Raw genomic sequence first — 27,299 nt, forward strand, 5'->3', positions numbered from 1 at the left:
CTCAGAATACTCGACCCATTTAACCCACTGACCCTCTCCAACTCTGATTGGCACTTTTCAGAATATCCGTACATATTTTGGAAAGTTCCAAATGATATGTAATGATTCGTTTCAGGTAAAGGTATTAAGAGACTGCTGTTTCACCTTTGAATGGAATTACGATTACATATATTTTTCTCTATATAATTTTTGTGAAAACACGTTAATAAGCAATAGAAAATACAACTGTTTTTCGATTCGGATTGGTTTGGCTGAAAAGCTTGAAAATGTAATCTTTACGTTTAACATCCCACGAATATGCCTGTTAGGTTGAAGAAGACTATGATTAAAGCAAGTGATTTATGATGGACAAATTGGTGGAATGAGAAAGTGGGAGTGTCCTGAGAAAACCCACGAGTATGATGTCCGTCTGAAGCTACTTGCCTTGGGAACGAACCAGGTACCCCACCCATCAGATAGTTTAGTACGTGGGATCTCAGTTTCGATTATCGATGGGAGAGCCTGTCCTCGATGTATCTGTGTTCGTGTCCCTGTCGTTCAAGGTTACTGGAACTAACTGTAAAACGAGAATAACCGAATATAATAGATAAGCTACGAAGAAACTTTCGGTCTTCTTTTTAAATTTAAACTTGAATTCTCTGGATTATAGTATTTTATCATGACCAAAATCAGTGTTTCATCGTTAATAAAATATTGGAATCGTAAACGTTTGCAATTTGCTACATATGTGTTTCTTGACTCTTACTTAAAAAAGCAGTCTTAGGGCAGTGGCTTGAGCATTCGTTTCGTGAGTTAGTGATCTACGATTCGATTGCGTCCGCGGAAATTCAGAAAAAAATTATAATTTACAATGTTGATATTTCTGATGTATTATAACATGAAAAATAGTCAATTTCTCTCGGTCTTACAAGTTAGAGTTGAAACGACTTCCTTCACAGAGTCAAAAACTAACAATATGACGTCACAGTCTACAATCTCAATTCATACTGTCTGAAAACTTAGCGTGTTTCGCAAAGAATTCATGAATCCAAAGGATCATCCTTAAAGCCTAGTATGAGTCATAAATTTGTCTGTAACGTCATTGTGGAATTGTTATTAAGTTCTTCCACTCTTACTAGAAATAATAATAATATTTTCGTTCACCATTTTCAACACGTTCCATATATTCGTTCAACCAAAATTGTTAAATAGGAACTATTCTTTTTTATATTTGTGTGTACATTTTGTTAAAATATCAATCTAACGCATACATAATCCAATGTATTTTACCCAAAGAAAGGTCGTTAGTATGCACCGCGATGAAGACAAATCCTAACTGGTTTCTCTTAAGGTATCCGAAGGTTCGATTTTGATATTGTCAAGTACCTGACACGTTCTTTTCCTTCCAAAGTATCTTTTATAAGGTAATTCATCCTTATAATGGGTCCAAAAAATTCTTTTCATTTTTCTTAACTTCAGTATGGTTATTTGCATTGGAATATTGAGATCCAAAATATTCAGTTTTATAATAATAATAATAATAATAATAATAATAATAATAATAATAATAATAATAATAATAATAATAATAATAATAATAATAATAATAATAATATAGAAGACAAATTCCCTTATGACAAATTGAATTAAAATCTGTAAAATCGCCCCTAGCGTTAGGCAAAAGTTACAAAATAGTCGGGATTGGAGAGAAGTGTCAGGACCATCAGCACATATCCTCTGCATACGTCCCTACAACTAACTAAATGTTAAACGGAAAGTTTCCAGGCAAATTTCATGTAGAAAGTAGGGCTACAGAACTCACAAGAGCCATAAGAAAATTTGTATTTAAGTAATGGTTATGTCGGCTAAGCTACAAAACACTTCGATGATGAGAATGAAAGAAATATTGGAATAAAGGAAGTGGGAGGAAGCGGAACCTGGAGAAAACCTACACACATGGTGTTTGTTCAGCACAATGCCCACTAGGCGGGAGCTGTGTGGAACAGGGTTAACCATTAACTTAACAATACTTCAGCAATATTATTATTATTATTATTATTATTATTATTATTATTAATAATAATAATAATAATAATAATAATAATAATAATAATAATAATAATAATAATAATAATAATGCTGTTAAAAGTTTTAAAGGTGCCCTAAAATTTGGCAAAATTTACTTAAACGTAGGGATTTCGGGGAAGGGGTTCCGTACCTTCAAGACACGCCTCTGCAGCTACCCAAAATCTAAACGAAAGCTTTCCACCAAAGTTTCATGTTGAAAGTATTCTACTGTACATCTTAAGGAAAATAAGTGTAATAAAAATAATTGAATGTCATTGAACAGTAAGGTATAATAAACTAACTTGTAGAATATGCAGATGTAATTATAAAGACTTTGCTACAAAAATATATACACAGACCATAATTCAGTGAGCTCTGAAATACAAAGTAACAAAAAAAAAAATGTAAAATTCAGTCTACAGAGCAATTGTTACTTAACGAGTGGCATACACTATTTCGAGAATCGAGATAAGACGAGAAATATTTACCATGCTTTTCTCCTCGTTTCGATTCTCATCTCCAAAGCGAGACGATAATTTGAATTAGTCTTGTCCCGTTTCGAATGTAAAATGTTAATTCTCATCATGAGTGTGTTCGTTTTGTTTTAGAATCGAGATGATGAATTCCTCTGCTCATGAGAAACATTAAACAAAGCCGAAATATTTTTTTTGGCAAATGTGAAGTTTCTGCTTGTAATGATATGACCTGAGCAATAATAAGTTTCTAATTTTTAATCTTCTACGAGATAATAATAATAATAATAATAATAATAATAATAATAATAATAATAATAATAATAATATATTATTATTATTATTATTATTACTATTATTATTATTATTATTATTATTATTATTATTATTATTATTATTATTATTATTATTATTATTATTATTATTATTATTATTATTATTTCTGATGATTTGATAGTTCAAATATTGAAACATAAGAGCATTCAAATACCTGAATATAATAAAATGTCTGTCATCGCCATCAAAATTCCTAAAGTAAAAAATGGCAAGAGGGATTCGATCCAAGAACCTCCAGATTACTGGCTAAGCGCCTGACCACTGAACCACGATCACTACGCTGCAAATGATTCGTCTTTAGTGTGGTTGCGTTAGGTTTCTTTGCCTCCGCTTGCAAAGTTGTATGTAATTTTTCTCCTTTTCAAAAAGCCTTTCGTATTGCTTTTATGATTATATAAGTTAATAATCTTCGGCAAAGTTTATATTAATAACATGTGTTGTTCTTAAACCTTTGGCTCACAAGTTTGTTTCTTCTTCACACGAAACTACAGATATGACAGATTTAATTCTCATGCTCCGCGTTTGTTTCAAAGCAGTCGCCATTACCTGGTCAAAGACTTATGTCCGCCACGATACAAATAAATGTTCATAAATAACGAAATTCTTATCATGTTTTCCAGGCCCCTGAAGTGATCATATGTGTCTATCCAGCAAATTTCACGAAAATAGGCATGAGAACTCTCTTCAAATTTTTGGCCCACTAAAGAAAGTCACCGAAGCATATTCATGAGGATATTAGATAAATGATATGGGACTCTTTTCCGTCATATGCAATGATAAAGAAGTGTGTAACACAGTTTAAACGTAGCGACTTCTCGACAGATGATGTTGCATTCGCAAAAGGACCAAAACTGTAACTTCCTGAAACCGTGGATAGGTTTCATAACATTAAACATCGCATAATCTCAGCAAGATGAGTGGCAAAGATTATGGGCATTTCTCGGAAACGCATTGGTAGCATAATTCATAATGACTTGAGAATGAACAAGCTCTCGGCAAAATGAATTTCCGAAAATCTGACAGCAGCTGAAAAAAAGAGTGAAAGAATAAAGGCATCAAGGGAAGTAATTTCCTATTTTGACTGCCATGCCGACTAACTTCTGTCACGGATAGTAATCATGGACGAAACATTGTTGTACCACTACGATCATGAAATGAAACAACAGTCAGCGGAATGGTAACACTCTGGTTCTCCTCTGTCCAAGAAGTTCAAGAGACAGAAGTCGGCTGGGAAAGTGTTTACATCTGAGATAAGGACGGAGTCGTACTCGTAGGCTACCTGCCCAATGGTCAGGCATTTAATGCAGAGTATTGCACAGAAAAGTAAATCACAAATTGAAAGTGCAACGCCGCGGAAAATTGGAAAAAATAATTTTGTTTTTTCAGAACAATGATCCTGTCCATCAAGCATTGCCAACATAACATATTGCATGATCTAGGGTTTCAAAAATGTCTAGATCGTCCTCCTCATCTTCCAGATCTAGTTCCTTCGGGCTATTACTTATTCCCTAAATTAAAACACGCTTGAAAGAACGCCATTTTTGATATAATAAGGGAGTGATTAGTGCTACGAACAGTAATGTGAGGAAAAGTTTCAGAATTTTATTAATTGGTCTGCCAAGATTGGAGCACAATACAAGTGTATTGAACTATAGGGAGAGTATGTAGAATATATTTAACATCCGCCGGTTACTTCTGGGTTGGGTTACGAACTTTTCAGCAGCACCTCGGTCCAATACAGAGGTATGAAAATATGATCTTTAAAAGATGAGAATATAGCCTCTATTAATTTATTTCTTTTACAGTACCGTACTTAATATAAAACTAATGAAGTATTCAATTAAGCACTGGAAGTTTAATTCGAGGGGAAAGGCAATTATGCTTACTACCTCTAATTAAAAATAAAATTACCTCGCTCTTTGATATATTGCTTCGTCACTTAATCCTGGTCTCAAGTTAGCTATTGCGGTAGCTATTCTATTGTGTTCTCTCATCCAGACTAGAAAAAAGTTACAAAATCAATAAATAGTTATTTTTAGGATCACTTGCCTATGCAAATTTCAGATTAAGATATTGGTAAGCTTATTAAGCTGTCTTCTGCAACTATTTTTATTCAAAAATTTAACCAACAACACACTTGCTAGTTTACACAATAACTGGACAAAATTCTATTGGGCCAATATTTGTACATCTATACAACTAAATTAGCTTATTTGCCAGGAATCATGATTTGTCAGAACTACTAGAGCTGCTTCAAACGACATATTTTATCAACCTAGAACTACGGGTTTAAAAACTGAAAATAAATATCCTTAGTAAGTCGCTCAGGGTTCTGCAGCAACAAACAAAAATATTTCTGAAATTATAACTACAAAATTATAGTTATTTTAGAACGATGCTTCTAAGATTACGTTAAAACTACCATTGTTCGAAGAAAAATCAAGATGAGCAAACTAATAATCTTAATTTAGAATCTCTTTTGTACTAGACTGGACAGCAATAAGTTTCATCTGTTCAATTGTAATTAGAAAATTATAGCTATTTTAAAAAGGGGTTCCAACGTGACGCCAAACTAGAACCAGAAGTATTAAAAAAGATTCAATATTCACGCTAAGGAATTATTCTAACCTATAGACATTTATTTATCCTGAATTTGCAAGAAAAAATTTCGTTTGTGCAACTATAATTTCCGAATGAGCACTATTACAATTTAGGTGATCAACATCAAGTTACAAATTTCACAGTCTATCACGAACCACGAACCTTCGATTCACAATCGTTTATACGTGTTTTGAGGTCATTTCTATACACAGGGTTATTTGAGTAGCTTCTTGATTTGTCATACGAGTTCAATCCCGAAAAACCGAAATTCTATGTTAAGAATACGACTATAATAATAATAATAATAATAATAATAATAATAATAATAATAATAATAATAATAATAATAATAATAATAGTTAAAGTACGAACTTGAAAACAAAGCGATCCAGCATTTAAGTAAGCACTAAGAATGATAATTTATTTCCTAATATGCACTCGTCAAATATACATTTGCGATATTTTTATTTTGGAAATGAGTTGTATTCAATATTGAATAGTAAAAATAGTAAAATGAAAATCTGTTTGTAAAAAAATATTCATGAATTAATTGGAGCTAAACATGCCTTTTCAGTAGGGATTATATAGAGAGAACTTACTTTAAAGTGCAATCCAAGAAAATATTTGAGTTTTAATCCGACTAGAAATCGGTAATATAAAGGATAATTTTTAGGTAATTAGTATTATAATTCTTTATGCTTTTATTATAATTCTCTATAAGTTATGATTTTGCCATTTCAAAATGTAGAGCAAGACACAAATATATTATTCTATTTGTTAAGAATACCTTTTAAACAGCTATGATTTCAGAAAGTGATCTGAGGGTGAATCTAGAGCCCTTTCGAGCTAAGAAATTTCCTCCTTCGGGGTTATATCTTCGTTCGTGGTCAATATGGACTATCAGTGTTTTAGTAGTATGCTCTCGCCCCGCACATTGACAACCCACCCGGGGAAAATCGTCTGAAAACTACACTGCTTATAAATAGTTTTTCGTTACAAAGCAGAGGATAATAATGCAATAATAAGCATACTTATTATTTTGATTTCAGCTATGGATTTGAGATTTGCAATTCATATAATGTTCCGTTCTACAGTAATCTAATTTGAAAGAGGAGTGAGTTGCCAAAGAGTTATTCACAGAAATGTTCTTAGTCTCAGGATGAAATGAACACACTTTGAAAAAATTACTTCATATTGGGTTTGAACACATAAACATTTGATTGACGAACTATAGACCCAAACTGCTCGATCATTTCATATCCTTCCCAGACCTTTTGACTTTTATGTACAGTAGTATTCTGCTCCACACTTGGAAATATGAGTTTGCTAGGAATATTTAGACGCTACAGCTCCTGCAATGTATAAAAGTATTTTTCGAATAAATCACATTCGATTTTAAATGTTTTCATAGTTAGGATTCTGAATATGCAAACCCGCTTAACGTGGATTTACTTTCTTGAAATGTAATATATGTATCTTTGTGCTACTGAATATCGCAGTAATTAAGCTCTATCTTTATCCCTATAACAGCGCTATTAATACATGCCGTCATTAGATACAATAATGTAAACCTGCGACTGATATATTTTTAAAAAGGTTTATATTTCGCATGACATAATGTAAGATGATCATCCTATATACACTATTGCTCAAAAATTTTCGAACACCCCGGATTTGAATGAGGATCTGGTGCTGACCTATTATCCTGACACGATATTTTTTTTTCGCCATGTGTCAGAGGTCCTTGTGTCTAAAGCATAAAATTTGGCGACAATTGTATCAGGGTCAGGAAGATATTGCAGGATATATCTAACTATAGATCTTAAAATAGAAACACAAAAGAACAAATTGTAATAGGTATTGCATTTATAAATAAAAGTGTGCAATAAGAGATAACATATTACTTTTGTTTGATATAGACATACGGGGTCAATTGGTGCTACTCTAACGAACAGAAATTGTGCATAACGAAACAACCATAGACATGTTTCAAGGCATGCTATTTTTGGTTTTTAAAACATTGGCATATCAACAACTTATAAACAACTACAAAACTTTATTTTCCTTGGAAATTCTATCTCTGCAGTGATCTCCTATAATATATATTGCAAACATAACTAATATCTTACTTCATGTTCCACACTTTTGTTATATTATGCGATATCTATTGCTAATTGTCTTTTTGTGTATCCATTTCAAGATCTGTAATTAAACGTATCATATACAGTACCTCTCAGTTCCTGATTCAATTGTCGCCAAATTTTATGCTTTAGACACGAGTACTCCTGACACACGACAGCAAAATTCACGCGCCAAATATTAGGTCCACAATAGTTGCTGACTCAAATCTGGGGCAACCAAAAACCTTAGAGTGGCAGTGTACATCTTTTAGAAATTATATAATTAAATATCAGTGTTTATTTTCATGTTTTTGACTTTTGATTTTAATATTTTCCCATTTTTATCTTCATACTTTACCTCTGTTAATCGATCAGATCAATCTATGAGTTTCACACCATGTACCAGATAGATCTGCTAATTAATTGATTGCGCAAGAGTACTTCCTTTTCATTTATTTGAGTTTTTAAATAGAAAATAACGCATCAAATAAAACTTACTGGTGTGCAAAACTGTTAATCCGGGTGTTTCTGTAACTCTTGTATCTCCTGCTGCCAAATCGCCTTGTCGTCCTGAAACCTGTTGTTCAGATGGAAGGAAGTTCGGGAAGCGATTGTGCGTCTTTAGTAATCCTAGAAGTTAAAGAAGAACATATATGTATTTGAAACCTTTGTTTACTCTGGTTTCTACAATTTATTTTACAAAATGATTACCATTGTTGATGAAAGACTGCTACGTGCTTTGAGTAATTAAATGTTAATCTATATGCATAGAGTAATGATTATAAAAACGAAATTCCGTTGTTTGTCTCATCATTACGACAAAATATTTCAACCGTTTAAATTTTGAACATAGTTAATACCTACACTGAACGCGTATTTTTTATAATTTTACTTCCAACAATATGAATATCCTAAGAGGAGGGGAGAGTGTTAACAATTCATACCAAAAATAGCATATTTCAAGAAGATAAAACTTGGTATATAAACCCCTCATTAAAAATAAAAGGTTGCGGGTCACCTCTCTAGACTTTCTTGCTGCAATTTCTGAAACTAAATCATGTTATACTGCAGTTACTACTAAATTATTTATTTAAGAAGTACGAATAAAATTATAATGAATTTTCAGGAAACTTTGTTCGAATAAAATCACTCCCAAAAGTAAACTGCTGCTTGAGGAATTTTTCATAAAAATGGACTTATGCCAGCCATATATTAGAGATATTAATAAAAATTCAACAAAATCGTCTTAGTCATATTTGGAGACTTTTTCTTAGTTCAACTTCATAGCATAATGCACCGAGATTAAGGAAGACGGTGATAATGAAATAGATGAAGAAAATTAGAGGAAACGGGAGAACCTCGCAAAACCTACTCATGGTGCTTTAAAGAATGTTCACGCAATTCCTTCCGCTTGGAGTTGAGAGCAGTCAAAAATGATTAGGTGAACATATATTCCAACTTAAAGAAAATGTCCAATAATAACTTCCACTTAAAAAAAATAATATTGATGGAATGTGGCGTATATTTTCTCTGAAGCTTTCTAAACATCTCCACTACTAGCAATTGAAATCGTTAATAATGAGCAACTGAATTTAGCCCTCGAAAAGTTTGTATAAACTCTCTAATTACATAATGTACATAATGTACATATTGTTTGAGGTTAGAGATTTACTGTTGTTATTTGAAGTTAATATTAGTCAAGGGGAAGAAGGTGAGTTCATTTCGTCATATATAATGTTAACTATAACTTCCGTACAAATTATCCGATTTTGAATACTTTGTTTCAGACTTCCCAATGAGCTTATTGCTTTCGTTTGAGATCACTCAAAAGTAAGGGAATCAGGGACGTAACCAAGAGAAGATCCAAAGGATCCAGCATCTCGAGGAATTTAAGAGTAAACGGACAAAATTGAGGTAGCAAGGAAGGCAATAACCTTTAAAAGTGGCAAAGGAAGTGATATTTCTGGCTACAAGTCTGGAAGAGGATGAAGTTACGCTAACTTGTAAAAGGACATGTCACAGTAACTTCCCTAGGTAATTTTCACGAAAAAGATATGTACTTTCTGGAATCTTAAGAATTATTCGTGTTGTTTGGAATGAAATAGACGAAGGGTATACCAATTACAACCACGAAGCTAAAAAAGGAAACTTCCACTCGCTTTTTACAATCTACAGTATCATTAGTTTAATGTCACGGCATACAGAGGATTGAAGGAAACATGAGAAATATATCGTATTATCCCTCTAAGTATTCGGCACATTGTTATTGAATGTCCTGAATCCTCGGATCTCAGAAAACATCTAAGATTGCTCGGTATTCTTCGCCGTACATTATAAGATTATCTAGTTTATGTTGCTCGTGTTCTTGATTTTGTTCGTGCTAATGGCCTCAATAACGTTCAGTGAGTTTCTTTACCTTTGTATTTTTCTCTCTGGGAGAAAACATTAGTAATTGTTTCATATTTTTCTATCTCATTTTAATGTTTATATCCTTATTGTGGTAGCTTTATATTCGTTTAGCTCCCTCGTGGCTCTATGGTTTGCTTACACGTCTCGGTCGCGAGAGCCTCGACTTCGATTCTTGATAAGAGCTCATGTGGTTCGGATTCCACATTAAGCTGTAGGTCCACGACCAATCTGAAAGCTGTAAGTCCACGTCCAATTTGAAAGCTGCAGGTCTACGTCCACGCTCCACGCTGAAAGGTGCGTTAAGCCTCAATTCAACCAACTAAATACACTGTTCATTTCTTATACATTTGTTTCGTTGTTTAATTTTTATTGCGCATAGTTTTTGTTTTAAATTATTTTTGTGTTTTGAAACTTCGTTTTTACATTTTGTCAGTCCATAGTGCATGGTCATTTAGTCAGTATTATTTATCATGACGGGGAAGAATAGTCAAGTTCCTGAGGTTCTCCCTAATCAGTCAATCAATCATGGGAGGGAAACAAATTCTATAAAATTTAGTTGAAATTGATCAGAGGAAAAGTTGACTCTCTTTTTCGTTAGACTCTTGTCTAGACTTTGTTTCTGTGGGATCAAATCTAGTCATAAACACTCAGACTATCTTCTGTGACTTTTAGTTGCATCAGATCTGGATCGCTCGCCAAGGCCTGCTACTCACTGGACTTCGAAATCCTAAAATTTCTAAATGAACAGTTGTTAACTTTGCTCTCGGTAATGAGGTTGCATAACCTCATGAGTCTGCTTCAAATGGCTTAATACATCCAGCGTCGTTGAAGTAAATTACTAAGTGTATCACATATTATATTGGATGCACTTTGGACCTTTTGAGCCAGGGTGGTTTCTGCCATATTACTGAGTGTTTATTTACGGTTGAAATCAGTTCAGGCTACGCTAGTAAAACAAATTTCTGCCAACTTCAAAGTTTCACTATTTACAAACATTGTGGTAAGAAAATAATTTCAGTTATAACAAAATGGGCTTTGTATTGGACAAACAACGTGTGAGTGGGTCTCTGGGTATTTTCTCGTTTCTTCCCATTTTCATCATTCCAACATTTCAATCATTATCATCATTACAGTTTAACTTAGCCTAGGAGCATAAACGTGGGATTGTCAACTAAAAGGGGGAAATCGTAAGAATTACTCCTGTTGATTGAAATTGAAATAGATGAAGAATATAGTAACAAAATCTCAAAGTTAAAAAAAGAAAACTTTCCGTTGCTTCTCATTAGTATAATGACATACTATAAATGTTCGTGTTTATTTATTTATTTTATTCTTTTATTGATGGGAAGCTTAGTGTAGAGTCCCAATAATATTCAACTATCCAAAGCGTTATTGAACCTGTTATTGACAAAGAGTGAAATAAATAATGCCGTAGGAATAAAAGTACGTACTGTACTTGTAATTATCGAAACGTACTGTGTCTCATAATAAATTAGCTGTTTCTATCATTGCTTAAAATTTACTCACCTCCACGTAAAGCTCGCAGCTGCCTTGCCTTCTCTGCAGTACTTCCATATATCTGGGATCCATCTATGTAGGATGTTAGAGCATTCATCTGCTCGCGAACCCCTAGATGAGAAGAAATAGTAATTGTCTTGGTCCTTCTTAAAATATTTGTTCTAGAAGTTATTTTGTTTGAAATAATTAATGGAAGTTATTTACATGTATTCTCCGATGAAGCTAATGTATTTTCAATATATGTTCCTTGACAGCACGGGTTATTCAGAGTGTTTTATATGTTGTAGCGACAATTGCGATCAACGAGGAAGTAGAAGATGTTAATAATCTGGAGAGACTAGCGATATTTGCAATCAACTGAAAGTGTCAACATATTGAAAAAGTGTCAAGCTATTGAAATTCCATAATTCATGAAAAATGATAATATCATTGTTATTATATATAATCATACCAACATTAATGATCATACCGATTTCTCTCACAATTTTCCAGGATCGAGACTGGCAAAACAGTTGGAACTTTGGACAATTTGAATTAATTTTCGGTTTTTGCTATGAGCAAAACTTTTCGCGGTATATTTGACATTTATACCGAGTAACGAACAGCGTATTATATTTTCTGTAATCTTTCATGAAAGAGTTGTGTGAATGTATGAATTTTGTGATACATTAGCAGAAGTGGTGCCATTTGTTATCGACTATCTTACATTTATTTTTGGTGTCTTTCAATCCACAAAGATACTTCATGATGGAATAGATAGCAATACACGCTTTCCCGTCATAACTATTCTGTCTATCAATACAAAAATTGGTACAAATTTTTTATCCCATATAGTATTTTTGGAGATACATTTGAATTGTGTGCTTCTACCCACGGCCACTTCAGAGGGATCCAAAGTTGATGCCAAGGATTTCTGGAGGGAATTTTTTCCGACATTGTCCTAATTTTCTCTGTTGAAGTACGTTATGGGCCACAATACATAGCACCTCTGCAAGCTTGTTTCATGCTGAAGGGAACGAGCTAGAAACCATGACTTTCCAATGTACAGTATTGATGCAATAGCTATTTCACTGCGATCTACGATTTTCTTTATACTAACAGGGTTAAAGGGGCCCCAGGCACTTAATCCGTTGTCCATGGCACCTAATCTTTTTGTGCGTGAACATTTTTTGTTATGTTTATCGAATGGACTAGGTTTGATTTGGATGTCCCAATGGCAGGTTCATGTTCGTTCCTTGTTAGTATTAAAACTTTCTGTATCTCTATCTACTGTAATGAAAACAATTCTACATGTCAGAGATTATTTCAAATATATAACTTTCTCTTTTATAAACGTTTCTAAATTATCTAAATATTAATGTTATTTGTTATGAGAAAAAAGAATACTTACGTCTTAATTGCGGGCAAAACGGGGTTGATCGTGTAAAATCAAGACAAAACTGTGGGTTTGATCGGGTGCTGAAAAATGGATCTTGATTCGGGAGTGCAATCGGAAAACATGTTGCGTTTTGGACGTTGCAGCACTGTTGATCTGGAATAAGAATATTTATAAATGTGCGTTTAAATCACGATTTATAATGATAGTATGAAAAAATTACATTCAAGTCTGATCCTTTTCTCCTGCTACTCTCGATGGTAGTAAAGAAGAGTACACCAAAACATCTTATTTTCTAATTCATTTAAATCAATATATTTGGAAAATAAGATAAAACTAGGGTAAACGTAAGAAGAACTAGGGTAAAAGTAGAGTCTGAAGTACTAAATATCACAAGTCTTATTAATTCAAATTTTCTCAAATCTTATGACTATTTCTCTTTCTCGACGTTATTCAACAAGTAACGAGTATCTTTCTTTCCCAAAAGTATGGTAATACCCATAGACTTCTTCACATGTAATCGGATCTACAGTATAGGGAACTTGTTGTCAAACTCTCGCACCGTTATTCAGCTTCTAGAATTAATGCTGTGCACATAACAGATACCTCAACATTAATTAAAATCCCATTTATATATATATATATATATATATATATATATATATATATATATATATATATATGTATGTATATATCGAGAAAGAGAGGGAGAAGTCAGATAAGATGAAATGCTATTTTTTTTCAGTGATACAAAATACATTGATTAACCTACAATATTTAGTACTATGCCAAAATATGCTGTGAAGTTTGAGCTTTAAGAAGGAAATAGTTCAGAAGCTTACATTCTCTGATTTTGACAAGCATTTTTTTTAAATGTCATAATTGGTCATGCAAAAGTATAGGGTAATGTGGAATACTATTCCACATTATCCTCCATCTGTTACAAATAATTGTTGACATTATAGTGTAAAACTTTGTCCCATATAGGTTATAGGTAGAGCGTTAATAAAAAGAGTGTCCGGAATCCACTCCTACTACCGGCTTTTATTATAAAAGTTCCACTATAAAAAGTATTTTTACAAAATACTATACAAATATTCTCTCCAAATTTACAAGGTTAGTTATAGGTAGTCTTTGGCCATAAGGTCGCAGACAGGATCTCTGCAAAGCCCCGAAGCAGGATAGGCAGAGTGGAGTTAAATCAAATTTGGTTTCCAAGTATCGCTTAAGGAATAAAGATCATTATATATTATGAGGGGCCCAAAGCTCCGAAGCAAGCAGTGGGTTGATTAGGTGGCCACAGAGCCCCGAAGCAGGCTAAGCGGCTGAGGTTGGGATTCCCAACAAAACCCCGAAGCAGGCTAGGCCAGGAGAAAGGAAAGGCGTAGTACCGAAGCTGACCAGAGGCCTGCAATTAGATTACTCCTAATGTTCGAAAGCAATCAATAGGAGGGGCACTAGTGAACTGGTATAAAATTGCCGTCGTCCAGCCAATTTATAGAGGTCCTCGGGTGGCGGTAGCGCTGCTGCTCTGTTCTTATCGTCTGCTCCATGGGAAGGGCCAGAAGCCCGTCGTCTGCAGGTGATAGTATATCCATCTGTTGAATGGAATTCTATTGCTAAACCACGTGGTGATGACCTTTTTTATGGCACGTACCGCAAACTGTGACTGTCTCTGATCTAGGAGTAATATTATTTTTATTATTATTTTTAGAATTGTTTTTCTTTCCATTTCTGTGATGGTTGTTACGGCCGCCCCGTCTAAATTGTGAATTTTTAATAACATTTTGGGCTACTAGGAGAGAGAATTCGGCCATTTGATTAGCTAATTTACTAAAGTCTAATGAATTATTGGCGCTAGAAGTACTAGATGTGCTAGACGCAGGGGAGTCGGGAGGGGGTTACGGATTACCAACTTGGAAGAGAGGATTTGAAGGTAATTGATTTTGTGATGCAACCTGTAGCTGTGGTGCTGAACGTACAGGAAATACTGGGGTAGGTTGTTGGTAATGATTCCAATTAGGTGTCGAATTACATAACGGATAAGTTAGTTATTGATGTTGTGCTGGGAAGGAAGCGCTAGCAACTGCCGATGAATTTAAACTGCTGACTGATGAATTTTGATCGCAAAGCGAATAGATTGCTTGTTGTAGCTCTACATAATCATGTTTTTTTTTTTCATTAGGTAGTGCGCCTTTTCCAGGTTATGTAAGTGTGTCTGAATATCTTGAACTGTTGTGAATGTTTCTAACACGATTTTTTGTAAAAAGTTTTTTTTTTTTTTTTTTGAAATCCTAATGATAAATAATTTATTTTCTGTTCCTCGGTAGCCTGAAGCAGAACTTGTCGGATAACTCGCAATTTCCTTAAGAAATATGCACTAATTGGTTCATTTTAGCCCTGTTGAACCTGAAAAATTTCACACTCAGCCCTATAGGCAGGTAATTTTGGTCTACTCAAGTCGACTAATTTAGCTTTTAATGTTCATAATTAAGTGAATCGAATTGGTTCTGAGTTTTTAACTGTAACACTAAATCTAGGGCCATGTCCTGTAGGTACATAGGTAATAGGTCTTTTTCTTTCTCTGCATTCCAAGAATGCAATAACGCAAGATGATCAAATATCATAAAAAAATCTATCGGGGTTCTCTGTAACGTGTCCTGTGAAGTGTGGTATATTAAAAGAAGGGCGAAAATTCTGATCCATGATTGCACCGTCCTCCGGAAAAGCGTTTTTCCTGATCTAGTATGAGGCATGCACTAAAATAAAGTAAAGTTCGAATCACTAATTTCACAAATAAGAAAATCATTTACCTATGAAAAAAGAATTCACTTCCAGATTAATAAAGATTCTGTCTGGTAGGGGAGTATTCAGATCAAAACTGAGCCGGTCGAAGCCTCGACCACGTAAAACTTTGTCCCATATAGGTTATAGGTAGAGTGTTAATAAAAAGAGTGTCCGGAATCGACTCCCACTACCGGCTTTTATTATAAAAGTTCCAATATAAAAAGTATTTTCACAAAATACTATACAAATATTCTCTCCAAATTTACAAGGTTAGTTATAGGAGTCTTTGACCGTAAGGTCGCAGACAGGATCTCTGCAAAGCCCCGAAGCAGGATAGGCAGAGTGGAGTTAGGGGCCCAAAGCTCCGAACCAAGCATTGGGTTGATTAGGTGACCACACAATCCAGAAGCAGGCTAAGCGGCTGAGGTTGGGATTCCCGACAAAACCCCGAGGCAGGCTAGGCCAGGAGAAAGGAAAGGCGTAGTCCCGAAGCAGACTAGAGGCCTGGGGTTAGGTTACTCCTAATGTTCCGAAGCAAACAATAGGAGGGACACCAGTGAACTGGTATAGAATTGCCGTCGTGCAGCCAATTTATAGAGGTCCTCGGGCGGCGGTGGCGCTGCTGCTCCATTCTTATCGTCTGCTCCATGGGAAGGGCCAGAAGCCCGTCGTCTGCAGGTGATAGTAGATCCATCTGGTGTATGGAATCCTCTTGCTAAACCACGTGGTGGTGTTTGTAAACACTGGCGTGTAGAATTGTTTATACACAACGGCATGTGAGACATTACTATAGTCTTTTATGTTTATGAATGCTAAAATAGAAAATCGACCTGATAGAAAAAGTACGTGATGTCTGCTGATATGTTTGTTGAATTTAAGTAATATATATGAATATACAAAAGGCAGAGGAACAAACGAAAAGAAAAATACATAAAAAGATAGTAAATCATGGTGTCCACATTCTGGAAAGTCAGGGAAAATCAGGGATAGTCAGGGAAATGGATTTTAGTCAGGGAAAGTCAGGGAAATCACAAGAAAAGCTTGCCAAGTCAGGGAAAGTCAGGGAAAATGCACAAGAAATTGTACGATCAATTACAAACATTACAATTAGAAAGATTTCTTGTATGTTTTGCAGTTGATTCCTGGAGGGACAAACACCATATGTTGATGGAAATGTACAAGTATTTTTGTATTCACCTTCTGATGCTTATCAGAAGGTACTTTCCCGCCTTCCTAGCGGCTCCTTTTTTTCTTCCGTTTTTTTTTGTTTGTTTTGTTTTGTTTGTTTGCTTTTTACTTGACAGTAGAGTATTTTGAATCTCTTCTTGGTTTCATACATACTTTATTTTCATCTTTTTCTAACACCTGTACTATAGGAATACCAAGTCAATATTTCAGGCTCTTTGGTAGGCTAAGCGAAAAAAATTCAGTTGTTAATATCAGTTGAAATGTTTCGCACGACCTGAGCCCAATAATGAAACATACCAAAACTGAGGGCTTGTCTAGATACTTAATAGATTGTTTCGCATGGCCTGTACCCAATGATGAAAAGCAACAGGATGATTCAAAAGACTTGCACCATAAACTACATCCGTGAACATGTGATTGTGAGTCAATGATGCAGGCATAATGGGCTTGCTTATTCCGTGAGCGCTTGCTTCCCGTAAACAAACTTGGCCTAGCTGTCAGTCCAAAGTCCTTATCAGTTAACTATTCCTTTGAACACAGTGTTTTTTATATAAACAGGGCTCCCACTTGTCCTGTTTTCCTATATTTTGGAAATTTGTGACAATTATTATAGGACAAATATATATGTCCTTTATTTCCTTTATTTTTCAAGTGCAGTCCCAATGATGATTTAAATTGCTACATATTAGCAATATGCTAATTGTGTCTTAGGATTTTTTCTGAGGGACTAGAATATGCATATGCCTTTATGAGCTATACATATTTGCTAATTTAATTGTATTTAAATTTTTCTTGTATAGATCATTAGTTTACAATGCCAAGAAAAACTCGATTTTGCGATCAGTGGCTAAGTGATCAGTCCATATTTATTTTATTATTATTTTTTTAAGGATACAGCAGGTCTACTAAGTTTAAAAAGTAAAAAGATACTCTTATTTTGTATTAATCTAAATCTTGTTTCCGGTTGCCCTTGGAGGTGAAGGGTGACCTTTTCTTACAATACATTTATATTTTTTTCTGTGCTTCAGAGCATAATATTCTATTGTATCTACCTATCTACATAATTTCTAAACCGCAAAAGTTGGACCGCTTTGTAGTTACTAACATTGATATACTTACGAGATAACAGGTGCTGATAGTAAACTGTTACCCCAATTTGATTACCATCACTAATATATGTACGAGCTTTCGAGAACTAACTCACTGTTCTCATCATCAGGCTTAGATGGGAGAATAGGATGGGTGAGGCAGCACGGACGATGATGTGAACAGTGAGTTAGTTCTTGAAAGCTCGTACATATATTAGTGATGGTAATCAAATTGTGGTAACAGTTTACTATCAGTACCTTTTGTCTGGTAAGTATATCATTGTACGTAATTTCTAATTTCACTTCCAAAAATATTTTAGATGCCTTTCTTTGCATTGCTTCAGAAATTAATATCACTTTCTCTTTTTGCAGGTTTAAGTGGGATGTCAACTCAATAATCTGACCTTATGAGTCATCATAATGGCTAATAAGTCAACTTCTTTTAATGATCAATGGCTTGATGAAAAGTTGTACCCGGAATTTTCATGTTGGATTGGACGTGTACATGGAAATAGTGGATGTGCGTTTTGCAAAGTATGTTCAAAATCATTCAAGCTTAGTAACATGGGACGAAGAGCAGTGTCCTCTCATGCTAAAGGACCTCAACATCTTAAGAACTTGAAAGCTAAACTCATGCAACCTGCTGTCAGTGTGTTTGTGCCTTCCAGTTCAACAGGTCAGTCATCAGGTACAAGTGACTGTAGCCAGGAATCTGATCAAACTTTGTGTAAGCATAAAGATGATCAGCCAGAATCAAGTGAAGGAAGTGGTGAAATCAATAGCAAAAATAAAGAGCGTGGTTTACATTCATACATACAGACCGAAGAAGTTATGAAGGCAGAAATAATATGGACTTTGGAGTTGGTTGCAAAGAAAATATCCTTGAATGCTTGCCAGAACATTAGCCAAACTTTCCAGTTGATGTTTCCTGACAGCTCTATTGCTTCCAAATTTACCCTTGGGAAGGCAAAAGCCTCTTATCTAGTAAATCATGGCTTGGCTCCATATTTTAAAGATTGTGTTATGGATAGAGTTAAACAGGCTTCAGATTATGTCATATATTTCGACGAATCTCTGAATAAAGTAGTTCCGAGAGGCCAGATGGACCTAGTCGTAAGATTCTGGGATGTAAATCAACAAAAAGTTTCTACATCATATCTAAATAGTGTATTTTTGGGACGGGCAAGAGCCGATGATCTTTTGGAGAGATTCAGAGAGGGAATAGGTCTTTCATTAGACAATTTACTGCAGGTTTCCATGGATGGACCAAACGTAAATCTCCTCTTCAGGGAAAAACTAAAGAGTGAAATGTGCCAACGAAATCCCGATGGAAAAAGTTTGATAGACACTGGTGTTTGTGGACTACATGCTTTGCATGGTAGCATGAAAAATGGGCTAAAGGCATCACAGTGGCATTTAGATGAGACTCTTAGGGATATGTATTACCTTTTTAATAACAGCCCAGCTCGCCGGGCGGAATATACTACCATTACAGGATCCACCGATTTCCCAAAAAAGTTCTGTTCTATCAGATGGCTTGAGAATGTGGATTGCTTGGAAAGGGCTGTGAAAATTTATCACAATGTGAAGAAATTCATACAAGATTCTACACTACCTAGTTGTCGGCAACAATCTTCTTTAAAGGAATAGATGAAAGACCCTCTGTTGAAGAGTAAGTTGGCTGGTTATAGAGTTGTTTCAGCAGAATGTGAAACTTTTCTTCGAAGATTTCAGTCTCCAAAGCCACTAATGCCTTTCTTGCACACAGCACTTTTGGACTTAATGCATATTTTATTGGCTCGATGTGTGAAACCAGAAATATTGCAGCAAGCTGACTCTGCTCAAAAACTGATGTCTTTGGAACTTTCAAATGAGAACCTTCTTCCTTCAGCAATGATTGACATTGGTTTTGCTACGAGGAAAGTATTAAGAGAAACCGTATGTACAGACAAGGAAAAAGCAGAATTCAAACTTGAGTTTCGCAAATTAATCATAGGTTTAGTTCAGAAGTTGCGTGAAAGAAGCCCGCTGAAGTACAGGTTTGTGCGTGGTGTCACTTGTTTTGCCCCAAGTATTATTTTGGAGCAGCCATCTCTAGCAAGAAAGAGAGCGCAGATTGTTCTTGAAGACCTTCACAGTGCAAACAGGATTTCGTCAGATGTGGCTGAACAGGCAAAGAAACAGTTCAGTGTATTGTGTGTTGAAGCACAAGGTTCCTTGAAATCATACTTTTGCGAGTTTACTGCAAGACACGACGATTCTGTAGGATTAGATGAGTTTTACTACAAGATGCTAAAGGATGATGTCAAGTTTGCTAGCCTTTTGAATGTAGTGAAAATTTGCTTGATAATGTCACATGGCAATTCACCGGTTGAAAGTGGTTTCTCCATCAACAAATCACTACTTGTAGAAAATCTTGTAGAACACTCTCTGGTGTCTCAAAGACTTGTGCATGATGCTATCAGCAGTGCTGGGGGTGTAGGTAATATATCCATCACCAGGAGCTTACTACAGTCTGTAAAATGTTCCAGACGAAGGTACCAAGATTATCTGGACAAACAGAAAAGTGTACAGCGCGAAGAAGAAAAGAAAGTTGTAGAAAAGAGAAGGATTAATCAAGAGCTAAAAGATTTAAATGACAAAAGACGAAAGTTGCAGAATAACTTGAAATCAGAAGAAAGTGCTCTTCAAGCAAGAATCGATGAGCTGGAAAAGAAGAAAGGCAGTTTGTAATATGGAACACTTATTAAAAATATAAACTCTTTTATTCCCCACTTTGATGGATAGTTGTGCAATCATAAGTGAGAAATTTTCATGTGAACACATTCTCCATATTGTACAGAAGACGCTTTATTATTATTATTATCATTATTATTTTTTATTTTAAACCATGATATTTTTCAGTTTTATGTCAACATGTGCTAATATAATACATTTTGTAAACTTGTAAATGTACGTTAAAAAATCTTTCTGTATCTTTGTAATCTTGTGTGCATAATGTGTAATAAAATGTAATAATACGACAGTAAATAAGGTGAGAGTTGGCTGGCTATGGGGATGGTGGAGGCCAGAAAAAGTCAAGGAAAAATTGGAAATGCAGTCAGGGAAAATCAGGGAAAGTCAGGGAAATTGAGATGGAATTTTCTGTGGACACCATGTAAATGTAACAATTGAGCTTGTAAAACACATGATAACTTACTTGATAACTTACTTGCAAGCAATTCCCGCAAAAATATAGGAAGTTTTAAGAAGAACAAGCACAAGTATATCATGCTGTATGGAAAACTACGAGAAGTAATCTTACATGAAATCCAATCTGTATGCTTCAGCACACTAACTATGGCATCGCGTGTTACATGAGAGACATCGCATTCATTCTTCACCTAAATTGTCCTCGGAAAATTCCCAGAGAATTAGATACACTGAACACCATCATTTTGCCTTTTCAACATCACTTTCGTGATGGTTATCGGGTTCTTCATCTTGTTGAACACGGAACATCTCACTGTTCGGATATGGAGATACGCTTCTCCCTCAACGATAATTCTGTCAACTTCAGATTGTTCCTGAAAGGTAACAAATTTGTCACTACTGCAGAAGATTTAGGTCTACCTCTAGTCGAGCTCACTATAAGTATTCCACTACACTCGCTCTCTCCCATATTAGTATTTGTAACCTGCGTTCTCACTATGGCATAATTACACAAGCAGCCAGACCAAACTTTCATACGAGCTTACACTGCTCGTGGCAGCTGTAGTAGAGGACACTTTCTCAACATATCGCCCAGTAGACACTGGCATTCTATATTCCCGACTTTCCTTTCTTTCTTTCTTTCTTTCTTTCTTTCTTTCTTTCTCTCTCTCTCTCTCTCTCTCTCTTCACTTCCGGTGCAATTGAGTTATTAAGTGTAATTGGTAGAGATCGGACCACAGTTCGGAAATGTACGTGCAGAAGCATGGTAGGGGAAGCTTGCTTGGCAGGGACGTACGCAGGGGGTGGGTCCTGAGGCTACTGACCGCTTCCCACTGAAATTTCGACTTTTGCGTAAATTTAGCCTAATTTTAGGGGTAATTTTAGGAATTTTAATATAAAATACCCTCATATTGTGTTTGGACCTCCCCGAAATAAATTCCTGCGTACGCTACTGTTGCTTGGTATGAGTCATTGCATTAGATTGCATTTGAGTGCTGATCTTTCTTTTCCAGTTACTCGGAAGTTCAAAAATATCGCTTACCACTGTCTTCCTCCGAGCCTCTAGCATATAAATTGAGAATTTGAAAATCTATAATGTAAACTTTAAACTAAACTGAAACTGAATGTCTCCAATACAAACAGTATATGCAGTTTCAACAATATTTGGTGAAAAACCTCATGCATCAACGTGCACAATTTGAAGAAGAGGACAGATTTTCTGGTAGAGTACGAAACTAAACAAAAAAATAAACGAAAAACTTCTTTTTAAAAATGTGCTGCTGAGAAACAAGATTAACAAGTACAAGTAACAAAGTAGGAGACAGGGATATATTCGAATTAAACTATAAAGGACCAAAAAGTTTCAAGATGGCTAAAAAGAGACGTAGAATTCAGGCGTTTAGCCATTTTTGGCTAGATGTTGTGCATTATTTCGCTATTTTCTGAAGCCATTTGGACGCACAAACTATTTGTTTTCTGATGATAATAACTTAGAGGAAATAGCACTGCAGAAACATACCCATTTCCTTGAGTTCCGCTTCTGTCCAGTAGGATAAAAAGAAAAGCTTCAAGCTCTACCCAGCTCAAGTAATTGAGCGTTAAGAAAATAGTCTAGAGGGAAAATTGTTTCATTGCACAATCTAAATGTCCTATGGTTAAACGCTACAAAATATACAATTTTATAATGTAATATGGAAAGTTTCCTAACGAAGTATAGAGTAAGAGTGATTGAACTAAAATATATTGTCTATGTCGGGGTTTCTCAACCTGTGGTACGTATAACTTATGGTGATATTAATTATTAATATGCTTTAGGTCAGTGGAAAAGATTAAGAATCCCTAATCTATGTTAATAGTTTTGTTGCTAAGGATATTTGTACTTACTTTCTTCAGGAGTAAGGGTCAGATCATGATCCAGGAATTGTCCAAATTGCATAACCATGTTTGTATAACGAGGATCGGGTCTATCCGTATCAAAGTGAACAAGACGGCTAATGTCTCTGGGATTTGGAAGGTTCACTGGAAGGAACACTAATCCTCCTCGCGGCGAGTCAACACCTGAAATATTACAACTAGATGTGAATTATTTAAAAATAATAACTATGATGCCATTTGCTACTTAATATTAGTTATTAATATGTTGACTATCACAAAACAAACAAACGATTACTTGGGGCTACGGGGTTTTATTAGAAAAGTAGAATAAAATTTCGAAAATATTATAGTCCTTTCTAATTTAATGAAAAATTTGTTACAATTGCCAGGATTTTCCTCTGGGAACCATCCCTCGTTCCGTTACGGGATAACAGCATAAGTTGCTTGTATGATGGGTAGAATTTTAGACAGCGTTTTAGAAAAAAAATCATAAAGGCCAGACGGGAAGAATAATGCAGACTAGTTAGTAATCCAAAGGAATGAAATAACATAGAACGGTTATTATTAGTATGTGTGTCTTCACTTTCTGTAACAATTTCGTGGCGAGCGATGCGGAAATGATTTCTTACCTTCCGTAATGAGAGATGAAAAGTAATTAATGATGGAAAATAAGGGAAAAGACAGATTATTAACAAAGATGTGATTTTGAGAAAATTACTTGGCGTTGTTCGTTCCATGCAATGGAAGTGAGAAACTGTGCATATTTAAAATATTAATTTAAGTCATTTGTTTTGTTTGTAATAAGCAACAAGTAAGCCATTAACTATGTTCGGGAAATACGTGTATGTATGCTGGTTACATAAACAATGCTTCTCTTGTGGTTAGAGATATGTTGGGCGTTCGGTGTGAGATGTCTCTAGAAACCAGTAGATAAGCGGCACTGTATATGATAGTCATGTGTATAACATGTAACGTATCGATGTGATACGGGCCATGTCGTCGGAAAAAGATTAGGGTTTCGATCTCCGACTTCGAAAAAGGCCACAAACGGTGACGGTTCCGTGTAGAAGAGCAGGCGTACATGTTGTATCTCCTGGAGCATAAGGCATAATAATAAAAACTAACCTAGTAAAGTTACAATTTCCCATTAGCATTGTGATAATTATTTTTAACTTTTACCTACTGGTCATTTCTCTAATTAGAAAAGTTGGAAAGAATGATAATGGACGATGGATTCTGGTTGAAGAAAACAATCCGTTGGTAACAAAGTTTAAAAAAGAAAGAATGATACTACGAATGTTTCCGCCAACAGGAATCCATATTTGGTAAGAAAAAGAGCAAATCTATAATTCTTGACACAAGAAGATTTCTGCTTACATCAGAAATCTTGAGCTCACCACGTAAATAGTGAGCGTTCCTGGAAGGAGGGCTTCGCCTCATCCCAGGGTTTTGAATGGTAACACGTGGAGACAGGAAGGAATCCCTGGATATAAATTGATATAAATTGTGCAATAACGTATTTAATGAAAAGTCGGTAAAAGCAGAATTGCTCAGTCCCCACTGTTCTTCGATCAATGTTCGTTTTGCGTAGGTCACGCGAGTGAGCTACGCAGGAATTCGATTTTTTCGCACTTAGCGCATTATAAAGTATGGTTGTTTAACTTTGTCTGACAACGCGGTTTCATCAAATGTCTCCACGAACTTAGTTTCTGAGCGATAGATAGTTGGAAAATTTAACTGTACCACAAGCCGATGATCGTCTCTCATCCGAACGGAGCAACCTACTTACTACGCCCGGGATGGAGGCTTCTGTTCTGCCGGGAAATGGTTTACGCAGACATCGGCGAGTACTTAGATTCTTCCTCGCTCTTCTAGTTATCATCCTGAACATATACCACATTCGGACTTTGATATTTGCACTAAATCAGTATTCTCAATTGTAATTTTTTTATTCCTTTGAAAAAGGAAAAACAACAAGTAGGTTTCGGATTTGAGTTCCAAATTATACTCGGACAAGTAATGCATGTAGTTTTAAGACTCGAGGCAAAGTACTTGACTAAATCGGAAGAAATAAAATTGACTTGATCATTGTAAATTAGTATTAAGTTAAACAACTATCTATAGATTATTGCACTCAGTTCTGTAAACCCATGTATTTTCTTTATTTGGATTTGTTGTAATAAAATTGTTATCGTTAGAAATTGGGCGTCAAGTCAGTGCAGGAACGATAATATTTCCCCATCTAAACCTTGTTCAGTGAATGAGAAAAAGCGAGTGAGTTCTAGTTATGAGTAATATTCTTCCCAGGATCCTAGAAGGAAGTTCCCCACAGTTCATATTCTACCTCAGAGAGAAACACAAGAGATGGGCATAGAGAATACATATCCTGGTGTTGTGTGACTGATGGTTCTGGGAATTAGCTTGTAGCTAATAGAATAGTGTGTTCGTTTCCGAACCGACCCAGTACTCTAAAATAATGAAGAATTGTGTATGTCACAATCTCTCCCCTCCCCTTAATTAATCACTCATAGAGATACGAGTTGGCTCATGTTGGCTCTGGTCACAGACGGTGGAGCTCAACACACATTATACTTGCACATCACGCGACTACCAACATAAAAAGATGTTACATTGCAGTGTGTGTGTTACATTGCAGATCCTTCACGAAGACCAAATATGAAAGGAATACCTTGCAGTTGTGTTAATTACTAACGTATATTGTAATTTACAGCAGTGATGGCCAAATGGCGACTCAAGGGTATATTTCATTTGGACCGTGAGTAAAAGTCGTAAATGAAAATTCGTTTCTTACTTTGAATTCAGTGATTAACAAGAATAGTGTAGTTGATCATTATAATGGACCTGAGTTGAGAGCTGTGATATTAATAATACTAATAAGCAAGGTTTTGTTGTTTTGAAGTGAAGAGGTGTATCGGAAGGATTTTGTTCGCAGATTCCGAAAATGAACTTCAAAATGTTGTATTACGTTAGATTTTTCCACAAATCACGAAAATATGAAAATTGAAAAAGTGTATTTTTTAAAAATGATTTTGATATATGGCAACGTTTGTAACATGTTCAATAGCATTCTAGATGGACGGAATGATTGTGTAAGGCCATAAATACGTATTTCAAAGCATACATACTTAACATTTACCGCTGGTCTCCACTTGAAACTTCCTCTTTTTGGATTTTCTTCGGTGTTCTTCCGTATTACAGTCTCTTTTTAACATCCAACAATAGTCGGATATGCACATGATGCATATGGACAGTGCACCTTCCCTGGTATCTCTTTTCCATTATTTTGGTGTCCTGATGGAAATGCTAGTCATGTTATTCACCGAGGTTGTTAGGAAAGTAATTTAGATGAGCATGAAGAAAGTGCACTTTCACGCTCATATTGCAGCCAAGCTGCAGTTTATAAGATTCAACATTTCATAGACTAGAACGATGTAATTTACAGCCTTCGTGTTCCCTGAAATGTTATATACCACATTTCTAAAGACAGTCCATGCTTGTAATTCGGTCTCATTCATAGTTTTCTTTAATGTTTTGTCCGCCACCAATTTTTTTATTATTATTATTTGAGGTCCTGTAACAATGCCAGCTTTGATTGTTTCAGACATGATTGATGCAAACTTAATACCAAGGTACTGAAAGCATTTACTGTCACTTCTTAAAGCTGTCACGAATTGCTTCATTAAACTAGCTTCATATGTAACGGTGGTAACAGAATTTTCGAGGGAACAACCAGTGGAACTGAAACAATGTTCTTTTCTCCAGTTATAAAGGTGTATCTGGCTGGTCACTGCTTCCGAACCCAATGTTCAGTTCTTGTTCTGGAGTCCCATTCACACAAAATGCAAGGGTATTTTGTGTACCCTGCTTGTTGGCCGAGAAATATTCCAATCACCTTGAAATACCCGCACACAAACTACTCTGCACCATGTCCAGAAAAAATTAAGATTTTCGTACGTTTCTTTCATGGTCACCGAATTTCAACACAATCCCTCTAGAGCATATTTTAACACGTTATAAACGTATATATATATATATATATATATATATATATATATATATATATATATATATATATATATATATATATATATATATATATATCAATGTCATTAAAAAGCGTGATTTTTGTAATTTGTGAAAAAACCTGACGTAATACACAACTTTGAAGGTCATATTCGGAATCTGCAGGAAAAATCCATTGAGATACACCAATTTATTTTAAAACAAAAACAAAAAAAAGGTGAAAAATGCATATCAGCGAATCGAAACC

At 35.2% G+C, this 27,299-nt stretch overlaps 1 protein-coding gene across 1 annotated transcript in view; it reads right to left on the reverse strand.

Annotated features, from left to right (window-relative positions):
- The window catches only part of LOC145661081 (chorion peroxidase-like), an 83,169-nt gene that overhangs the window by 13,602 nt on the left and 42,268 nt on the right, over window positions 1–27,299 (reverse strand). The window contains exons 5-9 of the mRNA XM_081726523.1: window positions 23,018–23,191; window positions 12,894–13,034; window positions 11,513–11,614; window positions 8,075–8,206; window positions 4,767–4,854 (exon numbers count right to left, since the gene is read on the reverse strand). Coding sequence (XP_081582649.1) covers window positions 4,767–4,854; window positions 8,075–8,206; window positions 11,513–11,614; window positions 12,894–13,034; window positions 23,018–23,191 — 637 coding nt within the window. The remainder of the gene's footprint in view (window positions 1–4,766; window positions 4,855–8,074; window positions 8,207–11,512; window positions 11,615–12,893; window positions 13,035–23,017; window positions 23,192–27,299) is intronic.

Source organism: Thermobia domestica, chromosome 9 (assembly GCF_964235325.1).
Source record: "Thermobia domestica chromosome 9, izTheDome1.hap1.1, whole genome shotgun sequence".
NCBI classification, from domain to species: domain Eukaryota; kingdom Metazoa; phylum Arthropoda; class Insecta; order Zygentoma; family Lepismatidae; genus Thermobia; species Thermobia domestica.